Here is a 26,459-nt window from a genome sequence, read left to right on the forward strand (position 1 = left end):
TTTCCCAAAATAAACTAATCCCACTGGCCTGCAGTTGGCTCATATCTGTCTAAATCCATGTACCTATCCAAATATATTTTAAATGTTGTAACTGTACCTGAATCGGCCAGTTCCTTTGTCAGTTCATTCCACAAATGAACCACTGTGTGAAAAGGTTCCTTCTCAGGTCCCTTTAAAATCTTTCCCTTCTCACTCTAAAACATGGCCCCTAGGTTTGAACTCCATCACCCTCAGGAAAAGGCCTTTGCTATTCACCTTATCTATACCCCTCATGATTTTATAAACCTCTACAGGGTCACTCCTCAATCTTTTACGGTCCAGTGAAAAAGTCCCAGCCTATCATTATAACTCAAATCATCCAGACCTGGCAACGTCCTGGTAAATCTTTTCTGATATCCTTTCTCTCACAGAGTGACCAGAACTGTACACAATATTCCAAAAGTGGCCTCACTTTTGTACCATAGTGGGCGGCACGGTGGCACAGGGGTTGACCTGGGGTGGACAAAGTTGAAAATCACCAGACACCAGGTGATAGTTCAACAGGTTTATTTGCAAATACAAGCTTTTGGAGCACTGCTCCTTCGACCTATAGCTAGAAAGCAGACCATATGACCTCTCAATCTGTTCTATCAGTCAAGACTGGCCTGCCTCAGACTTCTTCGCTTTCATAGTGTTACTTTATGGGGGTGGGCAATGAAGTAGGTCCTCCCAGCACTAGGGGTAGCAGTGAGCATGGGGAAAGGAGGCCCTCCGAGAGCGGGCGATGAAAGAAGTCCTCCCAGCACTAGGGGCAGCAGTGAGCATGAAGGGGGGCGGAGGAAGGAGGTCCTCAAAGGACGAGGAGCCGCAATGAGCATGGGGGAAAGAGGAGGTCCTCCTAGCACTAGGGGCAGTAGCGAGCGGGGCGGACCGTGCCCTGCCGTGCTGTGGCGTGGCGGGGACGCGGCGTGGGTCTGAGCTCTGAGTGCCAGTTGGAGGGGGGCGGTTCTGTTCCCCACCCCCTCCGTTTGCCTCTGCCCAGGGGCGGGTGTGTGACGTTGGGGCGCGCTCAGTGACCGATTGAGGAGATCGAGCGGGCCCGGGGTGGGGGAGAGAGAGCAGCTAACGGACAAACGGTCGCCCGGAGGGAGTGGGATCCAGCGGCTCGCTGGACTCAAGACAGTGAGCGAGGTGGTCGGCCGGGCTGGGCCGGACTGGACTGGGCCTGGACCACATCCTCCCTCCATCACTACCTCCACCGCCCCCCACCCCCGCCCGACACCCCGCCTTTCGGCAGAGGCAGATGGCCAGCTCCGGGAAGCTGTGTGAGCAATGGCCGGCGGTTGGAGACAGCTGAACGCTCTCTGAATGATAGCCATGTTAGCGAGGAAAACAGCGGCCCCTGGACACTTGGCCACGGGTAAAAGAAGCTCCTGAGTCTCACTCCCTGTCTGTCAGCTCACCCAGTACCCCCCCCCCCCCCCCCATTTCTATCAGGGTTCCTATCAGCTATCACCAGTCAATTGTTCTTTATTAAGTGGGATTAGTTTATTTTGGGAAAAATGATCTGCATCTTAATATTGTATTATATGCTTTTATTTTTCTATTATGTATAGTTAACGCGGAAAACTTTGATAATTTTAAGTTTATGCTGGAGAATTTAAACCTTAGATTTCGTTGAGTTTCTACCCAAGAGTTTAAACAAAGCAGATCCTTCAAACTTTTTTTTTAAGCACCATAATTTGTATTGTGCAGTTGTGGTTTTATTCTGTTCCATTTGGGTTACGCTCCTGCAGGCATATTTAATCTGCCCCCTGCCTACTCCACGCTTGGACTTTTTCAAAAAAAAGTGATCAACTTATTCAGATTTTCTGTTAAGGAGTCACCTTTGATGAAAACTGCCCACGTTGTTCTTGGATCATTTAATTTGTTCATTTAATGTAACCACTTGACAGGACAATGACAAACAACATAGAAAGTGCTGAAAAAAACTCAGTAGGTGAGGCAGCATTTGTGGAGAAAAAGAATTAATGTTTCAGGTCCAGTTTTTTCAGCAATTTCTCTTTTTCTGATTTCCAGCATCCACTCTTTGGTTTTTTTGACAGGATAATGAGTCACGCAAGTCATGACAGTGGGATGTGTTCAGATATTTTGATTATAGCATGAGTTTTTGGATGTGCAAGAGTATATAGAACTTCTGCAAATCTGCAGCAAGCACCACCCTCCCATAAAATAAGTTCTACTTTGTTTTTTGCTGTTTAGAATGTATCCTCATGCCGTCTGGTTTTGTGATGACTTCAGTTAAATTTTACACATTTTGTTTGTGCGTTAGACTCAAGAATGCCTACTCGTAACTTGTTCCTTTCAGCAAGGATTACTTCTGAGTTTTGGCTGTTAAACTAGCTGATGTGTTCCAAGTTCACACATTCTTGTGAATGGAACATCCTACCTGATCGTTTTGTTCGAAAATAGAGTTAGAATCCAACGACTGATGACTAATAATTGTGACACAACAGTTGTGGCTGTTTCTATGGATCCCATTTGACATAGATGTTACACATGCTGTCAGTGGCAGATTTAAGTTTTCAGGTGGTATTAACGCGGTCTGATAACTATATATATGGAATGAAAACTTTAATATTTCACTTTCTTTGTGCAGTTTTTGAGTTTGTGAAATGTAGTTTGCACACCTTTATTTAAATCTCGGTAATGTACATTATTGCTCATCTATGTAGATTAATTGTTTCAGCTTTGTTAATGTGACAGTGGAGTAAACCTAGTGGGTTAATCGTCTTTTAAAAATAACCTGTGATCAGCTCTAATGATAACTAACTTAGATTGCACCCTTCTAAATGGTGATCTTGTTGCCACGTAATGCCTTATTAGAATTGTTACTCAACTTTGTCTGAGGTTTGCAAACATGCCAGCAGTGGCACAAATTTTAACTGCAGCAGTTAACTGATCAGTATGGTTCAGGTAATCTTTAAATCGAGTGTCTCTTGCACTCTAGATTTTGTTTGATTGCTATCAGTAGCATTGTAGCATATTCCCAGTTCTGTTAATCTGACTAGTGAGTGAGTGGAACAATGAATTCCAAATTGTGGTTCACCAAATTGAAAGAGAGACCTTTTTGAAACCCTATTTTGTTCAGTACTCTGACCCACCTAGCTGTTAACACCTCATCTTAGTCTTAGTTCTGTGAAATCTATACTGAAATTGTAGAAATGTCACCACAGCTGACCGCCCCAAGAATCATTACAGGTGTACTACTGCTCTTTGTACATTGGCTTGTCTGGCCTAATGTCAATTCCATGCTTTTTCCCATACAATTAATATTTTGCTCACTGAAGTGTTTTAGGTGCTCCTTAAATGTCATGATTGATACTGCTTCAAAAAATAATTGCAATTTTAGTAACACCATGTTTGCTAACCTCCTTTTCTGCACCAGTGGAACAGAGAACAAGTGACTATGTTCACTAAGACTCTTGCAAGTGGAAAAGACCAGTAATCTCAAAGGAATGGCATTTATTTTAAAATACATGACCATTTTGTACTATTTTATATTGCTTTCAAAGGAGGGAGAGTCAAACAGCTGCTGATGTGGAGAACCTTCAGTGACAAGAATTGAAGACTTGGACTTTTTTAGATTACGTAGTCTTTGAGATGCCTTACAGGGTCAGGCTACATTAAATGTTAAACTTCAGTATTTAACGATGTGAGAAAGGCTAGTTTTAGTAAAAGATTATTGTTATTTTCTTTCTGGTTTTACATGTTTTACCAAAGCACCTTTCGCAGTTTGAGGGGGATTAAGACTTCCCAGACTAATTTCTAAAAATGTCATACATGCTTTTATTTGACAGGAGAGAAGAGAAAGAAAATTCATTGCAACTTTTAGTGAGGTTTTCAATGGGGAAGGCAAGTGGTAACCTGCTGGAAACATAGTGTAGTTATTTGCTGTGAATTTCTCTCTCTCACATTAGTACTTATTTGCTGAGTCCATAACTCGAGTAATGGTGTGCTTTTGACTTTTCTGTTTACAGCCCAATTTGGGGATGTCTTGTATGACTCATACATGCGTGTAGATCAAGCTGAGAGCCAAGCCTCGTGTGTGGAGAAGGAAAGCTCTGTGGGATTGCCATCTCTTAATAGCTTAACGGTAAGCATAAACACAGTGTGTACCATACGTTAAAAAGATGCAATTTTATTATTCCATTAAAATTTCTTAAAGGGCAGGTTAATAAATTCTTTTTAATTTGACTGAGGAGCTCAGGACATAGATTCAAACACAGAGGATCATTCTCAATACTGTGTATTAAATTTGCTATGAAGTATGCAAGTATGATACTTTTACATTTCACCACATCTCCCTTGCCTCATCAACTTAATTAATTCAGCATTGGCCTGTGAGGCTGCAGGTGACTGTGTTTACACTGCTATAGACTTAACTGTAATTATTCTGGAGGTATCTAACAAGTTAACTCTGGCTGAGCGAACATACTAACATCAAAGTAGAACAGGATAGGCCATTTGGCCATTCATGTCTGGTTTGTTTGTATTTAGAACCCCATAATCCCCCACCTACCTCTGACCTTTGAGTTCCTTGCATGACAAGAATTTATGTTAAAAATATTTAATGACCACACTGCCACCAGTGCCATATTCTGAGGCAGACTTCCAAAATCTCTCAACCTTCTGTAAGGGCATCCCCAATTTTAAAATTAATGCCTAGTTCTGGATACACCTGCAAGAGGATACTTTGTAAGACTTCCTTGTCAAGACCGTTTTGGGTTCCTGCACACTTCAATTAAGTCACACCTCACTCTTCTAAACCCCAGTGGAAACAAATCCTGTCTAACCTGTCTTCTCAATCTAGGTAGCAATCGAGCATAGCTCCTCTGACTCTTCTGCAATGATTTCTTAATTAAGGAGACTAAAACTATGCATAGAATTTGAGATGAGATCCTAACAGTGACATATATAATTCTAAACTTTTGTGACTCATGCCCTAAAGCACCCAGGTCCCTTTACACTGTGGGTTACCACAGTCTGTCTTTGTTGAAGTAATACAGGTACGCAATCCTTTGTCTGAAATTTGAAAAGCTCGAAAATCTGAACTTTTTTTCGTGGAGTGTCATTTTGGTGTGCGAACAGATGACCCAACTCCACACCCACTGAAACCACGTCACTCAGATGTGACGTGACAGTGTGGCCAAGCACTGGCAGGCGTCACTTGTGTCTCAGAGCTCATACTATTCACACGTGCGTCTGCAGTTAGGTATTTGATTTTATTTCACTGTGAAAATGTCACTTATTCTGAAATCCGGGAAATTCCAAAATCCGAGAAACAACTGGTCCCAAGGATTTTGGATAAAGGGTTGTGTATCTGTACTTGTTTTTCCCCAAACTTCCTGAAAAAATGAACTTCGTGTATTTTCATATTAAACTGCATCTGCAGATTTTTACCCAATCAATCAACTTATCTCTGTCAGTCTGCAAACTTCTTATGTCGTCTTCACAGCATAGTTTCCAAACTCTGCTTCTGCTAAACTTTATCTGCCATGCCTAATTTTCCCTATTTAAATAATTAACATAAGTTGTTTAAAAAAAAGAAGTGGCCTCTATGCAGAACCCTGCAGAATTCCATTCATCGCCCCCTGCTAATCAGACAGTGATCTATTTGGTAGGTTCATAAGATCTCGGGGCAGAATTAGGCCATTTTGCCCATTAGATTAGATTAGATTACTTACAGTGTGGAAACAGGCCCTTCGGCCCAACAAGTCCACACCGCCCCGCCGAAGCGCAACCCACCCATACATTTACCCCTTACCTAACACTACGGGCAATTTAGCATGGCCAATTCACCTGACCTGCACATCTTTGGACTGTGGGAGGAAACCGGAGCACCCGGAGGAAACCCACGCAGACACGGGGAGAACGTGCAAACTCCACACAGTCAGTCGCCTGAGGCGGGAATTGAACCCGGGTCTCTGGCGCTGTAAGGCAGCAGTGCTAACCACTGTGCCACTGTGCCGCCCAAAACATTGAGTCTGCTCCGCCATTCACATAGCTGAGGTGCTCCTCACCCCCCTTTTCCTGCCTTCTCTCCATATCCCTCCAACCCATTACCAATGAAAATCTAACTCCAGCTTAAATTTGCTCACTGTCACAGCTTAGGGTAGTGAATTGCACAGATTCACAACTTTTTTGGGGAAGTAATTTCTTCTGAACTCTGTTTTAAATGTGCTATCCCTTGTCCTAAGACTGTGACCTCTCATCCTCGAGCACACTCCACATCTATTCCATCCACACCTTTTATCATTTGAATACTTTAATTTGATCTCCCCTAATTCTTCTAAATTCCTGTCAGTACAGGCCTAAACTGTTCAATCTCTCTTCATACGACAAACTCGTCATTTCTGGGATCAATCTAGTGAACCTCCTATGAACTGACTCCAATGCCATTACATCTTTCCTCAAATAAGGGGACCAGAACTGTGCACAGTACTCCAGCTGCGGTCTCACCAATGTCTTGTATAGTTGCAACAATACTTGCTTACCTTTGTATTCTCTTCCTTTATGTATAACTGCCAACATTCCATTTGCTTTCTTTATTATCTGCTGTACCTGCATGCTAGTTTTCTGTGACTCCTGAATGAGGACACTCAGCTCCCTCTGCACTGGAACACCTCGAAGTCTCTCCTCATTTAGATAGTAGGTCACCTTCCTATTTTTCCAACCAAAATGCATGACCTCACACTTATCCATATTAAACTCCATCTGCCACGTTTTGGCCCACTCTCCTAACCACTCTATATCCATTTGTAAGGTTCCTATTTTTTCATTACAATTACCGTCCTGCCTGTTTTTGTGTCATTCACAAATTTGGCTACAAAGCCTTCTATCCGCACATCCAAGCCACCAATGTAGACTGTAAATAGTTGGGGTCCAAGGATCAAACCCTGTGGCACCCCACTGGATACCTCTTGCCATCCAATAGACAATAGGTGCAGGAGTAGGTCATTCTGCCCTTCGAGCCTGCACTACCATTCAATATGATCATGGCTGATCATCCTTAATCAGTATCCAGTTCCTGCCTTATCTCCATAACCCTTGATTCCACAATCCTTGAGAGCTCTATCCAACTCTTTCTTAAATGAATCTAGAGACTGGGCCTCCACTGCCCTCTGTGGCAGAGCATTCCACACAGCCACCACTCTCTGGGTGAAGAAGTTTCTCCTCATCTCTGTCCTAAATGGTCTACCCTGTATTTTTAAGCTGTGTCCTCTGGTTCGGGACTCACACATAAGCGGAAACATGTTTCCTGCCTCCAGAGTGTCTAATCCTTTAATAATCTTATACGTATCGATCAGATCCCCTCTCAGTCTTCTAAACTCAAGGGTATACAAGCCCTGTCACTCCAGTCTTTCAGTGTAAGGTAATCCTGCCATTCCAGGAATTGACCTCGTGAACCTACGCTGCACTCCCTCAATAGCCAGAATGTCTTTCCTCAAATTTGGAGACCAGACCTGCGCACAGTACTCCAGGTGTGGTCTCACCAGGGCTCTGTACAGCTGCAGAAGAACCTCTTTGCTTCTATACTCAATCCCTCTTGTTATGAAAGCCAGCATGCTATTAGCCTTCTTCACTACCTGCTGTACCTGCATGCTTACCTTCATTGACTGGTGTACAAGAACACCCAGATCTCTCTGTACTGCCCCTTTACATAAATTGATTCCATTTAGGTAGTAATCTGCCTTCCTGTTCTTGCCACCAAAGTGGATAACCATACATTTATCCACATTAAACTGCATCTGCCATGCATCTGACCACTCACCTAACTTGTCCAGGTCACCCTGTAATCTCCTAACATCCTCATCACATTTCATCCTGCCACTCAGCTTAGTATCACCAGCAAATTTGCTAATGTTATTGCTAATACCATTTTCTATATCATTAACATATATTGTAAAAAGCTGTGGTCCCAGTACTGATCCCTGTGGTACCCCACTGGTCACTGCCTGCCATTCCAAAATTGAGCCGTTTATCACTCCTCTTTGTTTCTTATCAGCCAACCAACTTTCAATCCAAGTTAGTACTTTGTCCCCAGTACCATGCGCCCTAATTTTGCTCACTAACCTCCTATGTGGGACTTTATCAAAAGCTTTCTGAAAGTCCAGGTACACTACATCGACTGGATCTCCCTCGTCCATTTTCAGAGTTACATCCTCAAAAAATTCCAGAAGATTATTCAAGCATGATTTCCCCTTCATAAATCCATGCTGACTCTGACCTATCCTGTTACTACTATCCAGATGTGTCGTAATTTCATCATTTATAATAGACTCCAGCATCTTTCCCACCACTGAGGTCAGACTAATTGGTCTATAATTTCCTGTTTTCTCTCTCCCACCTTTCTTAAAAAGTGGTACAACATTAGCCACCCTCCAATCCGCATGAACCGACCCCGAATCTATCGAACTCTGGAAAATAATCACCAACGCATCCACGATTTCTCGAGCCACCTCCTTCAGTACCCTGGGATGTAGACCATCAGGCCTCGGGGACTTATCAACCTTCAGACCTAACAGTCTCTCCAACACCAATTCCTGGCAAATATAAATTCCCTAAAGTTCAGGTCCTTCAGCCACTGTTACCTCAGGGAGATTGCTTGTGTCTTCCCCAGTGAACACAGATCTGAAGTACCAATTCAATTCTTCTGCCATTTCTTTGTTCCTCGTAATATATTCCCCTGTTTCTGTCTTCAAGGGCCCAATTTTAGTCTTAACCATTTTTTTGCCTTTCACATACCTAAACAAACTTTTACTATCCTCCTTTATATTATTGGCCAGTTTACCTTCGTACCTCATTTTTTCTCTGCGTATTTCCTTCTTAGTAATCCTCTGTTGTTCTTTAAAAGCTTCCCAGTCTTCCGTTTTCCCACTTATCTTTGCTATGTTATACTTCTTCTCTTTTAACTTTATATGTTTCTTAACTTCCCCGTCAGCCACGGCCACTCCTGCCTCCTCATAGGATCTTTCTTCCTTTTTGGAATGAACTGATCCTGCAACTTCTGCATTATACACATAAATATCTGCCATTGTTCCTCCACTGTCATCCCTGCCAAGGTATTGCACCTTTGAACTTTGGCCAGCTCCTCCCTCATAGCTCCATAGTTCCCTTTATTCAACAGAAATATTGTCACTTCCGATTCTACGCTCTCCCTCTCAAATTGCAGATTGAAGCTTATTGTATTATGGTCACTACTTCCCAATGGCTCCTTCACTTCGAGGTCCCTGACCAATTCTGGTTCGTTGCACAATATCAGGTCCAGAATTGCCTTCTCCCTGGTCGGCTCCAGCACCAGCTGTGCTAAGAATCCATCTCTGAGGCACTCCACAAAGTCTCTTTCTTTAGGTCCAATACCATCCTGATTCTCCCAGTCTACCTGCATGTTGAAATCCCCCATAACAACTGTAGTAACATCTTTGAGACAGCCAATTTCAGCTCCTGATTTAACTTACATCTGACATCCAGACTACTGTTTGGGGGCCTGTAGATAACTCCCAAGAGGGTCTTTTTACCCTTAGTATTTCTCAGCTCTATCCACACTGACTCTACATCCCCTGATTCTAGGTACCCCCGCGCAAGGGACTGAATATCATCCCTTACCAATATAGCCACCCCACCCCTTCTGCCCGTCAGTCTGTCCTTACGATAGCACGTGTAGCCTTGAATATTCATTTCCCAGGCCCTGTCCACTTGAGGCCACTTCTCAGTTATCCCCACAATATCGTATCTGCCAATTTCCAAAAGAGCCTCAAGCTCATCCATCTTATTTCTAATGCTTCGTGCATTCATGTATAGTATTTTTAATTTGTTACTGCCCTCACCCTTCCCATCAACTCCTATTTCACTCAACCTTACAGCATGATCCCTTTCTGAGTTTTACTGTCTCATTGATACAGTTGTCTTTCTTGACTTCCCTTGTTCTAACTTTCCCTCCAATTTCCTTCTTAAACATCCAGTTTGTCCCCTCCCCCCCGCTACTTAGTTTAAACGTAGCTGTGTTGCAGTAGCAAACCTGCCCGCCAGTATGCTGGTCCCTAACCTATTCAGGTGCAAACCGTTTCTCTTGTAGAATTTATGCTTACCACAAAACATACCCCAGTGATCCAAGAATTTAAATCCTTGCTTCCTGCACCAGTTCCCCAGCCACACGTTCAAATCCATTATCTCCCTGTTTCTGGCCTCACCAGCCCGAGGAACTAGAAGCAAACTGGAGATAGCCACCATCCAGAAAAATTCATTAGTGCTTTATTTTCTGCCAGCCAATTTTTCTTACGTACTAATATTATTACCCCCTACATGATAACCTCTTATTTTCTGCAATAACCTTTAATGTGGCATGTGATCAAATTCATTCAAGTACAGTACATTCACAAGGTTCCCTTTATCCATTGCATGTCTTCCTCCTCCAGAGAACTTGAGTAAATTGGCTAAACATGATTTTGCTTTCATAAAATCATGCTGACTCTTCTGATTGAATTTTCCTAACTGCATAGCTTAATGATAATGTCTAATACATGGCAGAAATCAAGCTAACTAGTCTGTGGTTTTCTGCCTCACCTCTTGAATAGAGAGATTATAATTGCTACTTTCCAGTCTGAAGCATCCTTTCTTGAATGTAGGAATTGTTTTGAAAATTAATCCCAAAGCATCTCCTATTTCATATGTCACCTTTTGTCAGATCCATGAAAGAAGTCAAACTCGACCTGGAGACTTACCAGCCCGTGGTTCCATGAGTTGGCTTGGTATCACTTTCCTCACGATTAAATTTCACTAAGTTCCTCTCTATGTTCCACCATCTGAAGTAAAGCAATTATTGTACTGTCTTTTTCTGTTGTCCATAATAAAAACAGAAGAACAGTATCTAACCATTTCATCTGCCATTTTCTTATTTGTTATTAACTCCCCATTCTCGCTGTTTGGCAGACCAACTCATTTTACATAGTCTTTTCCAATTCTTGCTATCTAGTTTTACATTTCTAGCTAGCTTCCTCTCATACCCTAATTTCTTCCTTCTGATATAAGCTTTCAGTCATCCTCTGCAGTTCTTTATGTTCTGACTAATCATCTGAACTGCCAAACTTGGTTGCAGTTGTGTACATTTTCTTTACGTTTATTTTTTCTACCATTTTTATTTAACCAATGATGTTGGATCCTCCTTTCCTTTTAGAGTAGTAATGAAACACTCTATGAACTCCTTATCCAGGCAGCTACTGCCAATTTTCTAATTTTCCAATTTCATATGTGGCATAAAGTCACCTATGATCACATTGCTATATCGGAAGCATCCAATATTTCTTGTAGATTCTTTGTCTTTGTTCTGCTTGGTGTTACGAGGCTTAAAGACCACTCCTCTTACTTTTTTCCCCCTACTGTTCCCATAGTAATTGTTATAACTATTTCTCTTTCACTTTAGATCCCAGGACCTAAGCACTGTTCAGACAATTGCTGAGTTGACCTTGGCTGACGTTGTCACCTCCACACTCTGTCCCTCTCCCACATCCTAATCTAATGCAGAGGTTCTGAATTCGATTTTACTGCTTATATTTGCAAGCTGTGCTGTGCTTCTTTGCAAACAGGTATTGGAGTGTGTCCAGTCACGTTCACAATATTCTCTGGTCTGTTAATAGGTCTCCTTTACTGTTAATAGACAACAAAAGACTCCTAGCAACATGTGTTGTCTTCTGTTAAAGCTGCACTGTCCTTAACAAGTAGACAATCATAGCATATAGTCTTTAATTGGGAGGTTAAATAAATTCATTTCAGCGAAACCAGTCTCTCTTTATGCCCTTTAGATTAGTACACGTAATAATGACTCTTCACTTTTTGTATATTTCAAAATGAACCTCTTCTGCCACCTATCTGCCCACTCCATCACATGTCAATGTCTTTTTAAGTTCTTTAATTTGATGTTTCTCTTGTGTAGAATAAGGAATTTTCAGTGTCATTTCTGAAGGAACTTTACAAATGTCTGCATGGTGTGATAGAAAATGCAAATATTCTGTCAAGTGCCTGTGAATATATGAAGATTTACTAATGTCTAGTTATGCATGTTTATTACTTTGTCTATTATACCTCCAATAATGCCTTGCATTTGTATTGAGAAGCAGGAAACATCATCAGATGATCCTACGTAACTAGAGAAAGAAGTAAAGATCTTGTTTCATTTTATCATAACTTCTGGCCCCTTCTGAAATGTACTTTCCACCCAAATACTTTTGGCACCCACTGCCATCCCAGTAATTTTTGATGGAACTAGGATATAAACTGGTATCCGGCCTCATTATTCTCTTTGCATTAGTTGCCTGGGGGTGGACAGGAACCCACCCTCACGTTTATAAAATAACTTGGAGATTTAAGGAGGGCTCCAAGTTGTGTGTGCTTCACTTCTGTATAAATGTGACTCCTTTGATATTCTTGTAGGCTAGCTCCCTGTCTAATACAGATTATTTAAGTGGAAAAGACATTTTGAAAAAACACCTATATTTTATTCACTGAATTAATAATACCTATAAGATGTAGGCCGCTCAGCCTGTCAAGTCTTCTGCCATTGAATGTGATCATGGGTAATCTGATAATCCTCAATTCTACTTCCCTGCCTTTTTCCTGTAACATTCGATTCCTTTACTAATTAAAGATCTGGTGTGTATGTCATCAAATAATATATTGCTGTTGGCTTCAAGGGGACATCTGAACTGTAGCATTAGTCTCAGTATTTCCTTGTTAAGCTCTGGTTGTATTCCATTTTCACTGACAATAGTAACCCAATGCAGTTACTTCGCTATTTTTGCAATCAAAGATCTGCAATTACCCTGGGTCTAAATTGACAGATACATGTTCTTATTAGGTTCTTATTATTTGTAGCTCTTAGTTGACTAAAGCATTTTGTTCACCTTGAAAGAATTGCCCATGTGTAGCTGTAATTATGAATAGAGTGGTGGTGGAAGAGAATCTGCCATTGAGTATTGGTACTGATTTAAATAAAAAACATAGCGTAACTGCTGAATGGAACACTTTCCTATTGCAGTCTTGGAATCGAGAAGGTGGAATATTCAAACACTTATCATTTTTTTTTGATAATGTTTAAGTAATTAGGCTTTGAGGCTGACTGTCCTTCAGCTTTAAATGCTGGTCGTCTTCAAAGGTGATGCGAGTGAAAATGCTGACCCTGACTGTTACAAAACACCAGGTTATAGCAGTATTGAAAATACAGTTCCTAAGAGTATAAGTGCATGTTAACCAGAAATGTGGAGAACAAGGGGACTGAAGCCATTCATGGCCAAATGCAGGAAGGGCTGGATATTATGCCAGCTTGGGCTGATAATGTATGTTGTCGTGAAACTCAGGCACTCCAGCTCACTCACACAATCTCACACCAGGTCAGATCCTGCAGTGTGTATTTTCGCACCTGACTCCCCAAAGCCTATTCACCATCTACAAAGTACAAGTCAAGAGTGTGATGGAATACACCCCACTTATCTGGATGACTGCAAATCCAACTACACTTCAAGAAGCTTAGCACCATCCACAGCGAAGCAGTCCACTTGATTGGTGCCACATCCACAAGAGTTCGCTTCCTATGTCACTAATGCACAGCAGCAGCATTGTGTACCACCTATAAGATGCACTTCAGTAATTCACCAAGGCCCTTTACACAGCACCTTCCAAATCCGCAACCACTAATATCTACAATGACAGGCACTAAATACATGGGAATAGCACTCTTGCAAGTTCTCCTCCAAGCCAGTCACCATCTTCATTTGGAAATATAAACCTGTTCCTTCAGTGTCACTGTCAAGATACTCTGGGTGTACCCATGCCAAATGGTTTTGCAAGTTCAAGAAGGCAATTCACCACTGTCTTCTCAAGGGTAATTAGGAATGACCAATAAATGGTGGCCCAGCCAGCACAATTCACATCTCGTGAATGTATTAAAAAAATGATGAACTCACCTGACTCTATGATAATGCTGTTAATTGTGAAGAATCACTAAAATCTGGTTAATTATGGTACAAGAATGTGCGCAGCAATGGGACCTTGCATCTGCATTCATTAGAAAAAAAGAAATATGTTTCTGGACACATAATTTAAAAGTAAAGCTTTACAGTTTTGTAACATCTTAACCAGCTATCATGTCTTGGCTGGAAATACAATCAGCCTCATTGTCCTTGAACTAGTGAGAGGAATGTTGGTCATGATTCTCAAAAACTGTTTGCTTTTCATTGACTACTAGAAAGTGCTTCTGTGGATGTTTGATGAGCACAGGATAACTAATGCAGCTTATTATAAAATTTGCAGTGCTCACACATGAATGGCCATTTGGTGTCTATGTGAGAGCTCTATTAAGCTCTATTGAAATGAACATTAGCTTCTTTGCTGTAAGAGGGGTGGAAAGAAAAACAAAATGTGCACAACTAATATCACTCTAGTATTAAATTTCCTCAGTGGGCCCTCTGAACTGATGAAATTTCTGGCTAGCTATTAAGTGGACCAAATGAAAGAACTTGGCGCACACAATCTGATTTATACTAATTGGTCAGTTTAAATAAATGTAGAAATTGTATTTGTAATGGTTCCATTAAGGGTACCATTCCTCCATGTTTAACTTATTACTATTACCTTAGGTGGGGGATAAAGGAAATGAATGAATAATTGTTTGAGAACTCTTTGTAAATCTGTATTTTTATTCTATTTGAATTTAGAATTTGATGAAACTGAGAGCACATGAATGCAATCTCCAAAATCTGGCCATGAACTGCATGTGATTAATTCAGAACCCAAGTGTGGCTAATGAATTTCTCATTGCCAATATTATTTTCTCTTTTTTATTTAGTAATGTATAAGTGTTCTCAACTAAAGTGTGTTTACATGGTGTGTGTATATTTACTTTGGCTGAAAATAGTTGTGTTAATGAATTTTTAATCATTGTGAGCACATTACTTTGCAGAATGGTGGTGGGCGTTTCAGAAAATACATTTGATATGTATTTTTGTGTTATATATACATACAAGATTTTCCATTTAACCAAAAAAAGCATTTAGCTGCAGAGGGTGGTGTGTGTATGGAATGAGCTGCCAGAGGAAATGGTGGAGACTGGTACAAATTGTAACATTTAAAAGCATCTGAATGCGTATAAGAGTTCAGAGGGATATGGTCCAAATGCTGGCAAATGGGACTAGATTAATTTTAGGAGATCTGGTGAGCGTGGTCAAGTTGGACCAAAGAGTCTGTTTCCATACTATACATCTCTAGGACGCCAAGATAGAATGTCACTCCAGGTACATATATACTGAGTCAGTGATATTTATTGAACAATAGTGCTTTAAAGTTTGATCTAATACTAATACTGTTTTTTGTTTTGGCAAGCTGAGCATTTTTCTTCTGTTCACATTTTAGATTGGCAAGAGCACAATGAAAGATCATCTGCCAGCTTCGTGTCGGACTCAAGTCAAGGTGCAACATTTATTTGAAGATGCTGGAAACAGGCGGAATAATGCAACTATGCAGTCTACTGTTGCTCGAACTTGTAAAACAGCACTCCCTTCACTTAAGGAAAAGACCCCTGATGGTACAGCATCATCTAAATCAGATGGCATTATGCCCAAGTCAAAAGCTGCCATATCACCAACCCAAGCCATGAAGATGCACATGCATCAGTTGTCTTCCTATGAGCATCAGGAAATCTTTAACTATCCTGAAATTTACTTTATGGGCTTAAATGCGAAAAAGCGACAAGGTGTAGTAGGTGGCTCAAACAACTGTGGTTATGATGATGATCAAGCGGCATACATACTTCTGCCTCATGATCATGTAGCATATAGATACGAGATACTTAAAGTTATTGGGAAGGGAAGCTTTGGGCAGGTAGCTAAAGTGTATGACCACAAATTGCGGCAGCACCTGGCACTGAAGGTAGTGCGAAATGAGAAGCGGTTCCACCGGCAGGCTGTAGAGGAGATCAGAATTCTGGAACACTTGAAAAAACAAGACAAGAACTTGCAAATGAATATCATCCACATGCTGGAAAATTTCACATTCCGCAATCACACCTGCATGACCTTTGAACTGTTGAGCATGAACCTGTATGAGCTGATCAAAAGAAACAAGTTCCTGGGATTCAGCCTGCAGTTAGTACGGAAGTTTGCCCATTCCATTCTACAGTGCCTGGAAGCATTGCAAAAAAATCGAATTATTCATTGTGATTTGAAGCCAGAAAATATTTTACTGAAACAGCAAGGCCGTAGTGGCATCAAAGTGATCGATTTTGGGTCCAGCTGTTACGAGCATCAGCGCATTTTCACTTACATCCAGTCGCGATTTTATCGAGCCCCTGAGGTTATCCTCGGCTCGCGTTATGGGATGCCCATTGACATGTGGAGCTTTGGTTGCATCCTTGCTGAACTATTGACGGGATACCCTCTCTTTCCTGGGGAAGATGAAGGAGATCAATTGGCCTGTATAATGGAACTTTTAGGGTCTCCACCTCAGAAAATGTTGGATCAGTGCAAAAGAGCCAAGAACTTCTTCAACTCCAAGAATCAACCCCGTTATTGCAATATCACCACACTCCCTGATAACACAGTCATTGTGAACGGTGGCCGCTCTAGAAGAGGTAAGCTGCGAGGGCCACCAGGTAGCAGGAGCTGGATGACAGCATTGAAAGGTTGCGAAGACTCACTCTTCATCAGCTTCCTAAAGAGGTGTTTGGAATGGGAGCCAGCTAATCGCATAACACCCACCCAGGCTTTGAGACATTCATGGCTAGTTAGACGTTTATCTAAACCACCCACTGTGGAGAAGACTACACCAGTTAAATCTACACCAGATAGCAATAGTTCCTTGCCTGGAATTGTTTCCAAGTTACCCCAAAATCTTGGCACAAGCACCAAACTAAGGACCAATTTGGTGCAGATGGCTGATTCAAATGGAAATAATATACCTCTACGTACTGTGCTTCCAAAATTAGTTAGCTAAGGCTATTGTGTGCTGCAAATTAAACCGGAGAACATGTCAAATGCAAAAAAAAAGTTTCTTATATAGGTCTTTTTGCTGGTAAATGTTAAACAGGTATTTCCAAATTATGTATTTCAATTTGAAAGAAACTACCGTAATTTCCAATTTGCATTAAAGTGCATAAAATTATTCTTTATCCATCTGACCCACTCAAGACTATTGTAATTTTTAATCTGAATTAAAATATGAATACCCCTAGTTTGAAAATAATATGAAGTAAATGACTTAATATTTTTAACTACCCTGAGATGAGGTGACTGAATATAAAATATTGTGCTCAAGACTTGTCTGTGTCAAGTCTCATTTAACTTTTTTTGACCACATTTGATTTTAGTTAAAATTTTCTAAAACAAAATTGTCATTCTTCCAATACAGTTGTTAATTTATTAGTAAGGATCCTATGAGCTGCCAACACGTTTCCAGTTCCTCCCCCTCCCAAATGTACCTGCATGCTGAACTTTATTGAATGAGGCTTTGGTGGAAATTGAGAAGACTTGATGTCAGCCACTAACAATCCTGTTCATGCAGTGATTGGCCTTAAAACATCTGGTAATTAATTCCCACTCTATGCCAAATTAGCCAATTGTATTTTTATTTGCTTTTTTTTGAGTCACAAAAAAGGCCTGTGAGGTCATGAACTCAGTTATGGTTGGGTACTGCAAACCAGCTTTATTTCAGTGTGTTACACACAATACCTTGCTATCATCCTAATGCAGGATTGAACTGTCAGCTCCCCTCTACGCTATGCAATGGAAATCTATTAATCACTCTTGTCAAAGAAACCAGTGCTTTTTATTCTTCTGGGTGACAGTTTATTCCACACATTGCTTGTGAGACACATACCCTTCTGAACTCTTCAGATAGGGGCTTTCAAAATTTATATAGCTGTTAGTTGTCCTGTGTCCTCCCTGGGTCCCATCTCCCATCCTAAACTTGCAAATGTCCTTGGGTGTATAGCACCTTTGGGAAAGAAACAATTAATTGGCAAATTTGAGCAAGATTTGTGGCAGCTGAATTTCACCTAGCGTTCTCTCTTTTTGAGGAAGGCAATTTTAGGGTGACTTTGTAATGAGCTGAGTTTTATTTTGCTTTTTTTTTGTAAGCTCTAGGTGCCATCTTGGAGAAAAAAACTGCAAAAATTTGGCTGTGTAAATGTGCTATTGGGGATTAATATCAGTGGTTGAGTAAGTAGACTAACAAAGTGAGAGTGCAGATGAGGAGCATGCTTGTAGTAAATGTTTTGCATGATGCCAAATAAGCACCAAGGCTTAACCAGAATTCACTATCATTGCTCATTGAGCAGCAATTTATATTCAAAATGATGCCAGAGCAGAATGGGTTGCAGAATCTAAAATGTAGCAAAAATGTATAATTCTGCAGTACCTTGATTGCATTACGCAGGTGGCAATTTCATTGCCAGTATAGCTGTAGTATTAAGGGCAAACAGTACAACATTTTTTAAAAGTCTACACAAAGAGAAGTAATGCCAAAAAATATTTAGTATATGGTTTGCCATTATTTGAAATAATGGAAGCTAGCAACCAACAGTGCAAAAAACAATTTTTCACATCGCCACTTTTGTGTTTCTGCATGCTGATTTCTTGAGAATAATTGGATGAAACGTTTCCATACCCTGACTCTTCACCAATTGTAGACTGTAAAAGTTTGGCCTGAATTGCTTGTTCACAATGTGCAGGTTATTTTGGAGTGAAACTATTCACTTCAGGTATGATCTAAATATCCTCCCCTGCACTGGAAAGTTTTCATAAATGCTACAATAGGTCCTCCTCCAACTGATATTTCCTAACTCGACCTTGATCCCATTGGAACAATTTATAAAGGCAAGACAAAGCACACTTTAAGCAACATTCACTAAATTTTGAATATCCAAAGTGCAAATTTAGGTACTCTTGTTTGATTACTACGGTGGTTTACAGGAGTTTTTAATGTTTCCATTTGATGGGTGTTTTTAATCTTAGAATTGTACACTTTTCAGGTTTAGTTGATACAGTTTAAGAAATGTTACAATAGTAAATTTTGATAACTGGTCAAGTGAAGACCCAAACTATTTACTATTAATAAATTGAACAAACACTTCATGAAGTTTATTTCTCCTACTTTATAAAGGTATATAGATAAGGATAATCCAATGGTTTAATATTACAGAGGAACCTCGATTATCTGAACGAGATGGGCGGGCAATATTTCATTCAGATAATTGCTTATTTGGATAATCAATTTGACCTTCAACAAGGGAAGCCATACTGAGATAACTCTGTGCTCTACCGGAGAGTTTGTTTAAATCTATAATTTTGATGAATCTGCTATTTAAACAAACTAATCTTTCCATGCTGCAAATTGCAGGTTAAACTGAGAAGACTGAACCCTTACCATTACATAAATATATGAAATCCCAGCATTAAACAAGGTCTGGAACAGCTGCTGCAATCATAATTGTCAGTTTCCGCTGAACTCGGTGTCGTGGCAGAAAGACAAAGCACTGCCTCGTGCATGCGTTTACTTTCTGTGCCCTTTTTTTTCCATGAAAGGCCTGGTAAAGTGACTAGAATAAAGCACTTACTTTTGCAAAGGGCTGTGTAACTAGCCCTTATGTAAAAAATATCCAGTCGCTGATGCTTGAGGTGCTTGTGTTTCTTTGATTTTTGTCAGTGTTTTCACACGTTCTTCAGTACATATAATTCAAATGCACTTACCTCTGATGTAAGGTTGCGGGATCTTCAGATATCCAAAATTTGGATAATTGATATTCAGATAATTAAGGTTCCTCTGTATTAAAACATCTATTGGAATAATTTCAGGTGTAATAAAATTTTGGTTACTGAAATCCTATATGCTTTATTTGCCAAAGAGAATTTTAAATGTGCAAATTATTGCCCCCATCTTCAAGTATTGCTTGAAGAAAAAAATTATCTTGCACTATATGCAGTTCATGCAACTGCTGCTTGTTTCTGCTCTTGAGAAATCAGATGGATGAACAGAGTTTGGGCTTCCTAAAATGGAATTGAAAACCTAAGTAGGCAACAATAGCTGCCATAGTATTATTTTCTCCCCCCCTCCAAAATAAAGAAAAATCCACCCCCACTTGCCTTCACTGAAGGGTTGTGACAGTTTGCAACTTCAAAATGGGATCACAGTGGTGGGAAAGTTTGGGAAGTACTGGTCTAAGTGGACCTGGAGTCTGTTTGTTGTCTTGCATGAGTTGGAGATTGAACCATTTGGTGAAGTACTGAAGCAGGTGTTTTCTTGCATGCTAATCCTTGTCACAAACTTGTTCTGTGTATGTACGATTAAACTGGTTTAAAGCAGCCACTGTGTTAGTTAACCAAAAGCACATGAAACAGTGATTTTAAGCTTTGTGTGAAACTAACAACTGTTTTTCTTGGCATTACAAAGCAATCACTGCCAGTTTTACCAGCAAAACAAAACATTGATAATTATTGTTCAATCCATTCTTAATCATAAAATATAAGTGGAAATCAATTTTTTTGTCTCAACCCTGAAGTGCTGCTATGAACTAGACTCACGCAATTTAATTATGTTCAACGTGCTGAAAATCGAAATTACACCATCTCGTCTTGCATGAACTCTGTTTCTTTTATCTATCAAATTGCAACATGCCAAACAAACCACATGAAGCACTCTGTCTCAGACATTTATGAATAACAATTCAGAAGGTACAAGAAATTTCCACAGCACATTATAAATATTTCACAATGAGATCTAATGAGTCAGTTCAATGCATAGAAAGCTGCTTATTCACCAATAAATTAAACAAAGCATGCCTATAGATATCGGCATAAATTTTCAGTTGCTGTGGAACTGGTAGTGTTTTGATGTATCCTTTTACAATATCTCAAGTTCAGAAATTCAAATCCATCGTGGGAAGATCATCTCTCAGGCTTCATGGGGTGAGCAGGAGGAACAACAATGCAACTTGCATTTTAACTGTACTTTCCTTGGCAGTAGCTGGCAGGAATCTATCACGAATTTAACTTTTCAGTCTGAAATAGTGGTGTCTAAAATGTAGCCTGTCTGGTTCACAAAACCCAACCATCTGACTTCTACTTTGTGCTTGTGTTTCACGCTCACAGGCTTGTTCTGTTTTAAGAATCTGGAAAGGGCTATTCTTAATGTTGTAACCTCATTGATGGATAATACTGAAATGGCAATGGGGTAATTAAGAGTAGTAAAATAACTGAGCAGATCATCTGGCTATTTGTAGAATCTAACAATGGAGTTCTATAATGGGCAAGTTACCTACTCTGTTTACTACCCAAGCAGTCAGTGAAAATTGTCCCTTAAGATCCACTTATGTTACATAATAAATGCAAATTAATGAGAACATTTCCTTAAACTTGATATTGCTCCTGTCAGGCAGTATGGTGTGGAGCCAAGTGTCTTATTGAGATTAAGTTTATGGACATCCCCAATCATAAGCAAGGTTGTCCGGTAGAAGTGAGTTTACTTTTACTGTATGAAAATCTTTATTGCAATTCTGGAAAACTTGTTCCACCTTCATCAATAGTACAAATGATAAAATTATCACTATTGCAAAAGTAAATTTTGGGGCAGAAACTACTGGAATTTCAAAACAATGATTTTTATGGCAGCACTCGACAATTGGGTGAAGTAAAAACTTAGCATTTAATGTAATGAATGTTGGTCTTTAATGCCATAATTAGCTAGTCTTTTGTATGTTGTTACAAGCTAGTAGATTAGTTTTGAAACTTCTAAACTTTTGCAAGCTATTGTGAGTTGTCAGTTATATCAACCAAAATTGGCAAATGTGACCGAATACAAGGTGAGCAACTATTTTAATTACTCCAAGGAGGTCAGTACGATATGTGAGAAGCTGCTTTTCCCTGTCAACTTACTAATATTTGTGAATTCTTTCAACAGTAGTGTTTTGAGCTTAAAGATGTACTCAAAAATGATCAAACTCCCCTCTAATGTACTGTAAGTACAACCTCATTTAATGCAATGTCAGATATGCACTTTTGGATTTATTTTCTCTTTTACGTAGATACATTGACAGAAACACTGAAAATATTTTCAGACCAAACTATTCGCCTTCATTTAAACATTGCAGTGGGTTATCTGTTACAGTGACCTGCATTTATATAGCGCCAAGATGTTTTACAAGCATTACAGAACAAGAACTTGACAGCAAATTGCAAGGATGTTCTAGACAAGTTGACCAAAAACCTGGGAAGAACTTTTCTGGTACTACTAACATTCATTATTTGCCCTTGAGAAGGTGGCCTGTGTCCCCTGGTGTTTAGGAGAGTTAGAGGTGACAATTGAAACATATCAGATCCTGAGGCGACTTGACTAGGTAGATGTTGAAAGGAAGTTCCCTCTTGGGAGCATCTAGAACCAGGGGTCATCATTTAAAAATAAGGAGTTCCCTGTTTTAAGACAGTTGAGAAAACATTTTTTTCCTTTGAGCGTTAGGAGTCTTTGGAATTCCATTCTCAAGGCAGTGGATGCAGAGCCTTCAAATGTGTTTAAGGCTTGAAATAATCTTGATTCCCAAGGAGATGAAAGACTATTGGGATATGCAAGAATGTAGAGTTGAGGTTAAGAATGGAAAAGCCATACTTTTCTTGAATGATGGAGCAGGCTCAAAGGGTCAAATGGGCCATGTTTGTTTTCATTGTGAGCTATCACCTTGAACTGTTGAAGTTTGTGTGCTGTAAGTTCAGTGAAGGAAGAGCAATTATAATTCTACATATGATATGAGTGACAGGAAAGAAAATGCAAGTTACGGTATTAAAGACCATCTTAAAGGAGGCAAGAGGTGGAAAGATTCATGGAGGGAATTCCAGAGAGTAGGACCTTGGCAGTTGAGGCACAACCATGCTTGATAGAGCATGTAAATTGGAAGTATTCAAGGCAAAAATTAATTGTGCATAATGATCATGTGGGTGGTAAATGTGGAGGAGATTACAGAAATGGGGAGGTTTGAGGCTATTGATACATTTGAAAAGAAGGATGAGAATTTTAATATTGAGGCATCACTTGATGATGTCGATCAGTGAGCAGAAGGGGGATACAGGTGAGTGGTATTTGTTGTCATTAAGTGTACAGTTTGCCAAGTTCTGAAACACCAACCTGTAGAAAGCAGAACTATATAGGGACTGATATGAGTGCATTGGACGTGGCAAAGATCTGGATAAGGGTTTTGGCAGCAGAGAATTGAAGGCATGGTCCAATTTGCGTGATGTTATTCAGATGGAAATAAATGTTAAGGTGATTTTGTATGTATGTGGTTAGATGCTCATCTTGGGGTTAAATATAACACCTAAATTGTAAACAATCCCAAACATAAACAATATTCTCTTTATAAAAGTGAGTCTCCTTCTAGGGCATGAAAACCTTTGCAGCAATTATGGCATAGCTGGATGAAACTACTGGCAAACTGACAAATTTTAATACCAGGATAGAAAACAGTAACTTCTGTCTTCCCAGTGTTTTGTAGGATATTTTTGTTCTTCCTGTTCTGGAGTGCAAGTTTCCATCTATGTTTAAATCTTTGAAGGCTATATTTTCCCTATTGTCAAATAAAAAATAATTTATAAGTCTCCATTTGAAAGTCTCAAACATTCTGCGTCATCCAAAAATCAGGAGGATTTTAGTTTTTTATCTTTTTGCAAGAGGAAGTAAATTTCTGTATTAATGAAAATAACATCTCATTCTGGAATGTTAACATTGAAAAATAAGAGGGGGGAAAAAGCTTTATTTCAAGACACAAAATCGGAAGTCTGTAGTGTATGGGTTGGCCTGTCTATTGCAACAGTAGCTTGCATTTATCTATCACCTTCATTGTTGGTTAAAAGTCCTGAGGTACTTAACAGTAGTATTGTCAAATGTAATTTGACATGAATCCACATTAGGAGACATTAAGACAGACCAAAGAGGTAGGATATATTAAAGTAGAAACGCAGATGGAGTTTACAGAGGGAATTCTAGATCTTACTATCTCATTCCAAGACTTGGAAACATGGGTTCCACTGATGGAATAGTTGAAATGGCAATCAGCAATAAATATTGCTACTCTATCATTTCCATCTTCTATAATGGAATTTTCCAAGCCTTTCACAATTTTCATGCAGAAATTCAGCATGCACTGCATGGAGTGCAGCCAATCTTTCTTGCACGCATGTAAAATATTGTGACTGGTTTTGAACTGATTGCTTATAGAAATCTCCTACTATATTGAGATAATTGGGAGATTTTTAAATAGGCTGATTGATAACATTGACAGATTTGCTCTTTAAGCTTATTTTAACTTGAGTACATTTGGTCTTAAATCTAAGATGATCTACTACTCTTAATAACCACACTTTGATTACACTGCAATAATTGTTATAAAGATACTGAAGCTTTATAACTTTATATTTTTTTAAAATCTACCAACGTTGAAAGTAAAGTAACTTTAAACTGTGAGTAATTTTAATTGTGGTAGAATTTTTAAAAGAAGCTTTATGAAAAACAATCATGCAAAATGCATTATGAATTGCTTTTAAAAGGTGGAGGGAAATTTCCTACTGTGTTGTCAGTTATTGCAGTGTTGAGCTATTCTAAATGTCTGAAAAACATAAACAAAATATTTCCTTATTAACAAAAAGAATGAATATTTATTAAATAGTACAGATTTTGAGTAACTCGTTTGTCGATAAGAATATAAATTTTAAGACTATTGAGTTGTCAGTTTCCCAGAATTCAGTACTATGTGTATTTAAATACCTAGCATAGTGTGTATTCATACACATGACTTAAACAGCTATTTAATGCTGATGTAGTGCCTCTTAAACTACCTCTGGTAGATACCTCTGAGGACATGTACAGGAAGCAGTGTATGGATTAACTGAAAACTTACAGAAAGCAAAATGTACGCTGTGATTATAAAGGCACTGTCTCCAGCTTCTTGCAGTGTGCCTTTAGATAGACTTTGGATACTGTGACCAAGCCACACATTGCTGAAATATTGAAGGGATTCTAATGAGTCCTTGAATGTAGTGGTGTAACAGTCATTGATCTGTAAAGTTTTGCTATTTGCATTTTATTATTGAAATGAATTACATTATAAAAAATAAAGTCCTGAAAGTGGTCTTAATATAAATTGTTTTTTATTGGATTCTTGTATTTTATATCACCTGAAGTTCAGTCACAGAATGAAACTAAATTAGCGGCAATACAGTATTCTGCCCAAGTTCCAAGACCTACTGCAGAATCCTGAAACCACTGATAGTAGTTAAGCCATTCATTTAAATGGGAGATTTACCTCCCCTCTAGTCCCCTGGACCGTGGTTCTGGAAGGTTCCCTGTAATATGTTCGGGCCACAGTTAACCGCGGGTAAGGAAACTGGACCCGTAGATGTTTTGCTCAGTGAAAATTAAGTGATATATGTGCAATTTTATTGATCTACTGTAATAAAATAGTTTCTGTATACCTTGGTATTGGAAACGATGTGCAAAAAATTTGTACATAGTTTACCATGTTAATTTAAAAATTCTGTGCTTAACAAGTTATCATTTGCATCATTTCTGAAATAAACTTTTGATGATATTCAGTAACATCCTCTAAACTCACTTTTGACCGGTACTTAACTGGACCAATTGCAATTACTGTACCTGGAGACAACCAGGTCGATACTAGAAACTCTGCAGTAAGTAACTGAACATCCTAACTGCCCAAAGCTTTCCATCGTATGAAGTTTGACATCATCTAGGGAAAAAAAGCCTGCTTCCCTGGCACCTCACATACCACCTTAAACATTCACCCCTGCCATCACTACAGATATTATCATCTGCAGATGCATTGCAGCAACTTGTCCAGGCTTTTTAAAGAATACTTTCCAAGATTTTCTTCCACATTACATTCCTCCACCGGGAAAATCAAGGGCAACAGGTTCAATCTACAAAACAGCCTAACTTGGAAATATATTGTTGTGTATTCACTGTGGACTACTTAAATGCATTGTGTCTATACAATACTGAGAACAGACTTTCAAAAATGTGTTCACTATAGCCTTGAGGAGGTTTACAAATTAACAGTATTGCCCACATCTTTTAAATGAACAACTGAAAACAAAACCCTTTTATTACCTGACCTAATGTTTGTGGCCTGGTGTCAAATTTTATAATGTTTCTCTGAAGGACTTCGAGACCTGATATATAAACATTTTTGTTGTTGTTAGAGAGCTATGGTTATAATCTTTAATAGTTTCCCATTGGAAGATGCTCTGAGAGATACATTAAAAGGAAGCAAGTATTTCCATTATCTTGCAAAAGTAACGTCCCTCTCTCTCTCCCACATATTTCTTTCTTAAAACATCTCTTGTCTCTACGCCAGCGGGCTGGATAAATAAGACAAT

At 39.4% G+C, this 26,459-nt stretch overlaps 1 protein-coding gene across 1 annotated transcript; it reads left to right on the forward strand.

Moving 5' to 3' along the window:
* Positions 1-940: 940 nt before the first annotated feature.
* LOC122563148 (dual specificity tyrosine-phosphorylation-regulated kinase 2-like) lies at positions 941-25,193 on the forward strand. Its single transcript, XM_043716615.2, has 3 exons — positions 941-1,399; positions 4,020-4,135; positions 15,442-25,193. Exons 1-3 carry the CDS (start codon positions 1,348-1,350, stop codon positions 17,017-17,019), a joined length of 1,746 nt encoding a protein of 581 aa, XP_043572550.1. The 5' UTR covers positions 941-1,347; the 3' UTR covers positions 17,020-25,193.
* The last annotated feature ends 1,266 nt before the right edge of the window (positions 25,194-26,459 follow it).

Source organism: Chiloscyllium plagiosum, unplaced genomic scaffold (assembly GCF_037043375.1).
Source record: "Chiloscyllium plagiosum isolate Xiang-an unplaced genomic scaffold, Cpla_swu_hap1 HiC_scaffold_26, whole genome shotgun sequence".
In the NCBI taxonomy this organism is placed as follows: domain Eukaryota; kingdom Metazoa; phylum Chordata; class Chondrichthyes; order Orectolobiformes; family Hemiscylliidae; genus Chiloscyllium; species Chiloscyllium plagiosum.

Coding starts and splice junctions, on each gene's coding strand:
- LOC122563148 (XM_043716615.2), top strand. CDS start 1,348: ATGATAGCCATGTTAGCGAGGAAAACAGCGGCCCCTGGACACTTGGCC. Junction 1,400..4,019: donor CCCTGGACACTTGGCCACGG/GTAAAAGAAGCT, acceptor TTCTGTTTACAG/CCCAATTTGGGGATGTCTTG. Junction 4,136..15,441: donor CATCTCTTAATAGCTTAACG/GTAAGCATAAAC, acceptor TTCACATTTTAG/ATTGGCAAGAGCACAATGAA.